Here is a 5840-nt window from a genome sequence, read left to right as displayed (position 1 = left end):
CTTTACCAACACAGATGAAAGAAAACACAGATGAAAAACAGATTTCATTGACAGATATTGGGTTATTGATCTTATAAATAAAGCAATTGAATTTTTGTTAGTGCAGTGAGTAGATGCTACATGTCATTATAGAAAAACCTGTAATTGGAAAGGAGAAAAATAGTGATACATTTGAAACACAAAAAAATAGTACTAGGATAAACGCCAAGATACAAGTAGGAAGCATAAACGTTAGCTTTGTACTTCTCAACTTGATTACATTTGTTTTAGGGCTTCAAAAAATGACAAAACAGAGAATGATACATTGATGCATGAAAATTGTACAGAATTTTCTACAATAGACCTTTAAGACTGTGGATATTTGCTTTTGAGACAGGATGAGAATTCTTTGTGTATAACGAGTCACATTGTCATGAGAGTGAGGAATTGAACACTCAGACATGCCCAGAAGATAGTTTTTCTCCCAGTGAGAGAAATTCTATGTTTCTGAGAGAATTATACGAAAATTTATATCATTTCTCTTTATTTTTAGTAATTTCTTTTGATGGTGCTCCCAGGACTTTCTTGAGTGCATCTTTCATATCTTTGTTCCGAAGACTGTAAATCAAAGGATTAAAGAATGGGGTTGCCATGCAGTAAAACAGGGTCACAAATTTCTGTGTTCCAGGATGGCTCCTGGAACCTGGACTCACATACATCACCATGACTGATCCATAGAACAGGGAAACCACCAAGAAATGTGAGGCACATGTAGAAAAGGCTTTGTTCCTACCTGAGCCAGCTGGGACCCGAAGTACAGCACGCAAAACTAAGCTATAGGACCCTAGAATGTAGAGGAAGGTGATAAAGATGATAAGAGAACTTACAGTAGCACAAGTTAGAGTAGTTTTGGGAACTGGAGCACAGGACAGGGCTAGCAATGGTCCCAGGTCACAGAAAAAATGGTCAATGATGTTAGGGCCACAGAAGGGCACCTGGGACATGAGAACTGCAGGCATGAGTATGGATAGAAAGCCACCTACCCAGCAGAAAACCACTAATCGGGCACATAGATGGTAAGTCATGATGGTGGGGTAACGTAGAGGTCGACAGATAGCAAGGAACCGATCAAAGGACATTGCAGACAGAAAGTAGCCTTCAGCAGCACACATAGAAAAGAAAAAGTAGAACTGAAGCAGGCAGCCAGCATAGGAGATACTCTTAGTCTGGGAGATGATGTTGGCCAACATTTTGGGCACATCAGAACTGACATAGCAGATCTCCAGGAAGGAGAAGTTAGCCAGGAGGATGTACATGGGTGTGTGGAGTTTCCGGCTTGACCACACGGCACAGATGATGGATGTGTTCCCCATGAGAGTCAGAAGGTAGATGAGGGAGAAGATGACAAAGAGGAGGATCTGGATCTCCCTGCGGCATGGGAAGCCCAGGAGGATGAACTCACTCACAGACCCAGAGATATTGTTGGCTTCTGACATACTCATTCTAATCTGTGAAGGGAATGAGCAATAAGCATCATTATATGAGTCATTTGCCCTCTCTTTAAAAGTTATTTTTATTTCTTCTGACTCTTATCTACTCCTTTAATGCACTTTCATGAACAGGCTCTGTATGGTTCTTAAGTCAGTAACTCATTTCCCAGGATCTGGCTTCGCCCAGTGAGATCAGGGTTCTGGGAGAAACTTGTATGCTCCCACAGCCCCTACTCTATCAATCTCCATTTTCAGAGTATAAATTTCATTGGCCCATAGAATCCAAATTGTTTTCTCTGTTTGCACTTAAATCAATTCTTTTTTGATGTATCATTCTGTAATATATTCATATTTTTGTTGAAAAGAACATTTATTCTTGTTGAAAAGAAAATTTTGTATAGCATTTTGGAAAATTTTAAGAAAAATCAAAGTTTAAATATAACCTGAAATTGAACCAGGTCAGTACAAAAAGAGCATCTTACTTACTTTGTTGTCAGTAACATGGTATTGTCAGGAGATCTGTCCGGAATAGCTCTGTTGACTAAAGCAGGGTACTGAAGACAGTGCCACAAATTCCATTTTAGCGAGTACTTATTAGCTTCTTTTTAAAAAAGTTTTAATTTTAATCCCAGTTAGTTAACATACCTATAAGCTTCTTATACCTGTATTTAACTTCTACTTGCTGAGCAACAGCTAATTTGATGCCAAAAGTACCCTAGTTGGCTTCACTCATTTATTAGGAGATTCTGGTTCTCAAATAGAAAAATAGATAGAGGCAAATAGAGGAACACCCGTCTCTTAGCTCAGATGCTTCATCATCTTTTTGCTGCATGGTGATGAATTATCCTATATAAAAAAACAATAAAAAAGAAACAAAAGCATATATTTAACTCTAAAACTGTGAGAGAAATATACCAGTGTAGAGTGTTAGTGGCAGAAGGGACCTCAGAGATTATCAAGCTTAATTCTTCTTATCACAGAAACTGAAACCAGAGAGGTTAGACTAATCCAAGGTCATGTTCGCTTTTGGTGGAGGAAACAGGTCTAAAACTTAAGTGTTTGGATATTTAGTTCAGACGTTTTCCCATAAACCTTGTAATCATGGAACCTATTTTTCTCTGATGGCTGTAAAAATATATTGTGCATATATTATAACTTTCCCTCCTTTGAACCAGATTCCTATTTATAATAAAGAAGGACTTTAATAAAGCTACTCACCAAAGCTGGAAATCACTATCTTATATCCTTCATTCATCTTTGACCTGCCCTGTGTCCTAATTCTGGGAACCTTTAATGACACGAACACACTTTTGGACACTTTCTTTAAAACACATTTGACTCCTAAAATAGTAAGTATAATGACAACCACTGTCATATTAAATATTTATTGTGGCAGTCACTTAGTGTTCATTATCTCATTAAATTCTACTCTTCTTTCAAAAATCTCTAGTTCTAGAGCCTTAAAACAAACAAACAAACAAACAAACAAACAAACAAAGAGACAGACAAGCACTTCCACATTTCTAAATGTAGCATTGAATTTTATTTCCCTCTGAGTATGTCGATTCTAAAACCCAACTTATTTTTTCTACATGGCTGTCAGCTATGTATATATTAGCTGTTTCCTTATTGTTTTTGATTCAATTTATTCACGTGCAACTCGGTTATAATCAAATTTACACTTGTGAATATGGAAGGTTAACCTCAGGAAAGCTGTGTTAGGAACTGAGGCCATATACCATAAGAAAAGATTATGTATATATTTCTCATAGTCTTTCTATATAGTTGACTTCAGGTATGTTAGCTAAGATAGTGAGCAGGTATCTTGAGGACAGCAGTTTCCATTAAATACCAAAGGGTGACCAAGTATGAGAAGATTATTGTGTTCCTTCAGAGAGCAAACATGCCCTACAAACAGACTGGTGAGCTGAAATTGGGAAAGCTATAAACCATAAATCCAAGATTGTGGGCTCATTGAAGGAGGCTTTGGGCTGGAAACTCAGTGATTGTAAGGAAGGATAAGATGCTTTAGCCCAGAACTAGACAACCTAAATTTTCTATAATTTAACTAAAGTACATAGTGCTCCCACACTCTTTTCTGTGGCCATAGTTTTACTTACACAGTGGAACTGACAATGGTGGGTAAGACTGCATGTGAACGGGGCAAAGAAAATGGTAAGAACAAGAGTGTAAGGAAAGTATGTTTTGGGGTGGATTTATTTGAATGAGAAACATTCCTTTCACTTTTGGTTAGATTTATTTAAGGAAAGTGTAAGGATCCCTCGGGAAGAAGTCTTCAATATTTTGAGGGTGGATCTTAAATGAACAAACGGTAGTTAAAGAGGGAAGAAGAAAACATCCAGACAGAAGCAGATTTTCTTTCAAATTCTTATCTTTAATAAAACTTGGGAGTGTTGTGAGTTCTCTCCCTTCCTTTCTCAATTCAGGAGCAGACTTCTTGGTCTTTGAGAATCCCTCTGTTCCTGCCTCACTGTTCTAAGTCCTTCTCTCCCTGCCTGGGGGTCACTGTGGGTTCTACCTGCAACCACATGTTGATCTTTCCTTTCACTGCAGATAGAGGAGTTCTTAAGTCTTTTTTTGTAATGTTTATTTATTTTGAGAGAGAGAGAGAGAGAGAGAGAGAGAGAGAGAGAGAGAGAGAGAGAGAGATGAGTCACAGAGAGAGAGGGAGACACAGAACCTAAAGCAGGCTCAAGGCTCTGAACTGTCAGCACAAAGCCCAATATGGGGATAGAACTCACAAACGGCGAGATCATGACCTGAGCCGAAGTTGGACACTTAACCCACTGAGCCACCCGGGCCCCAAAGGAGTTCTTAAATCTTAATAATACTTAATGAAAATCAATACCCATTACTTACAAATATTTTATGTCCTCTGAAGTGATATGAGACCCACTGCCTTCCCTCATCTTTTATCTGGAAGATAATGCAAAGCAGAAGTGTCAGCTCAGGTTTTCCTGATGAGATTTTTAAACAAATATATTCTGGATAGACATTTGAGGTGCCCTGCAAGGAAGAATGAAGGCTTTGTTAAAAAACATTATGTATTATTTTACATACTTTCTCTAAAATATAAGACATATTCATAGATTAAAAGTACAAAAGAAAATTCAAAGCCCTTTTTTCTGTAGCAATATTACAATTTTTTTCTGTAGCAATATTTTCAGTAGCAGTTGAGGGGCTCCCACCTGTGCCCTCTTTGAGGGTCTAGGTGTGCAGGATTTTGGATTCCTGGTGGCTCTCTCTCACAGTTTGAGCCTCACAAAGGATTCTCTTTGACTGTTACACAAAAAGGAATAGAGTGTCAGGGAACTCTCCATTCGTTTTATTATGCATCCCTTTCTGGCCACATATTGTCCCTGGAGGCCACCCCTCAGGAGCAGCAGGGACAATCACAGTGCATCAATCAACCCCCAAGTGTGTTTTACTTCCAGTCATGAACTCAAAGGCGAAAGGGCCTCCCTGAATCCATTGGTGAGACTGTCACCTAATAATGGTCCCTCTGCTCTGCTGCTTACCTTACACCTCCAGACTGGTTCTGGATTTTAAAAACCAGCCTCATTGGATGTCACCAATTGCTTCAAAGCTCCTGGAGTTCCCTTTCCTTCACATGTGCATTTAAGTTCACTTTAACAAATCCCCAAATCCTGAGTATCTCCCCAATTGTCCACTAAGAGAAATTTCCCCACCAATCTTCATCACTCCGTGTAGTGTTGTTTGAATTGGTTTCTACTCCCCCTGCAGCCCCCTGGCAGCCAGAACTGACACCTGCTGGAACTATCCAGTGGCTTTCAGGCTTTGAGAGTAGAAAAACCTGGTTTCATTTAACATTTAGAGCCTCTCTCACAGCCTGCCTCAACCCCAAGGATTCTATGTCTCTTTATATTTTAAAATTATCTTCCTCCAATGGATATAAATACTATTTCTAGATTTATATCATGCTTGGATGATAGCTTTTAGTACCTGCTATGTGCCGATTACTGTGTCAACAGATTTCACGTGTATTATCTGATATATAATACTCATAAATTTTTTTGAAGATAGTCTTACCAGTTAAAATGATTAAATAGAAGCATACAGAGAGTAAGAGTTTATATTTGGCTATAATTCAACTTGGTTTATTTACTTTCCACAAAAGTCTTGTAGTGAAAAATTATATTTAATCTGCCTATAGCTTCAACCTGTCTATTCTTTCTTGGTCATTGTTCTATTAACATTATTATTATTTTCTGCTTCCTTTATTTTTAAAATATTTTTACTTCAACACTAACTTGATCAGGTTGTTCAGAAGCTGCTGTCTATGGTTTTACTTGCTGCTTACCTTGGTACAAAAATTTTCATTGAAAAATG

General features: G+C 38.1%; 1 protein-coding gene across 1 annotated transcript; it reads right to left on the bottom strand.

Moving 5' to 3' along the window:
- Positions 1 to 512: 512 nt before the first annotated feature.
- LOC132676264 (olfactory receptor 11G2-like) lies at positions 513 to 1481 on the bottom strand. Its single transcript, XM_060628390.3, has one exon. The coding sequence runs from the start codon at positions 1479 to 1481 to the stop codon at positions 513 to 515; it is 969 nt and encodes a 322-aa protein (XP_060484373.1).
- Between the last annotated feature and the right edge of the window lie 4359 nt (positions 1482 to 5840).

Source organism: Panthera onca, chromosome B3, assembly GCF_046562875.1.
Source record: "Panthera onca isolate mPanOnc1 chromosome B3, mPanOnc1 haplotype 2, whole genome shotgun sequence".
Taxonomy (NCBI): domain Eukaryota; kingdom Metazoa; phylum Chordata; class Mammalia; order Carnivora; family Felidae; genus Panthera; species Panthera onca.
This window is presented reverse-complemented; position numbering and strand designations above follow the sequence as displayed.

Excerpts from the sequence above, each read along its gene's own strand:
- LOC132676264 (XM_060628390.3), bottom strand. The coding sequence starts at position 1,481 with ATGAGTATGTCAGAAGCCAACAATATCTCTGGGTCTGTGAGTGAGTTC.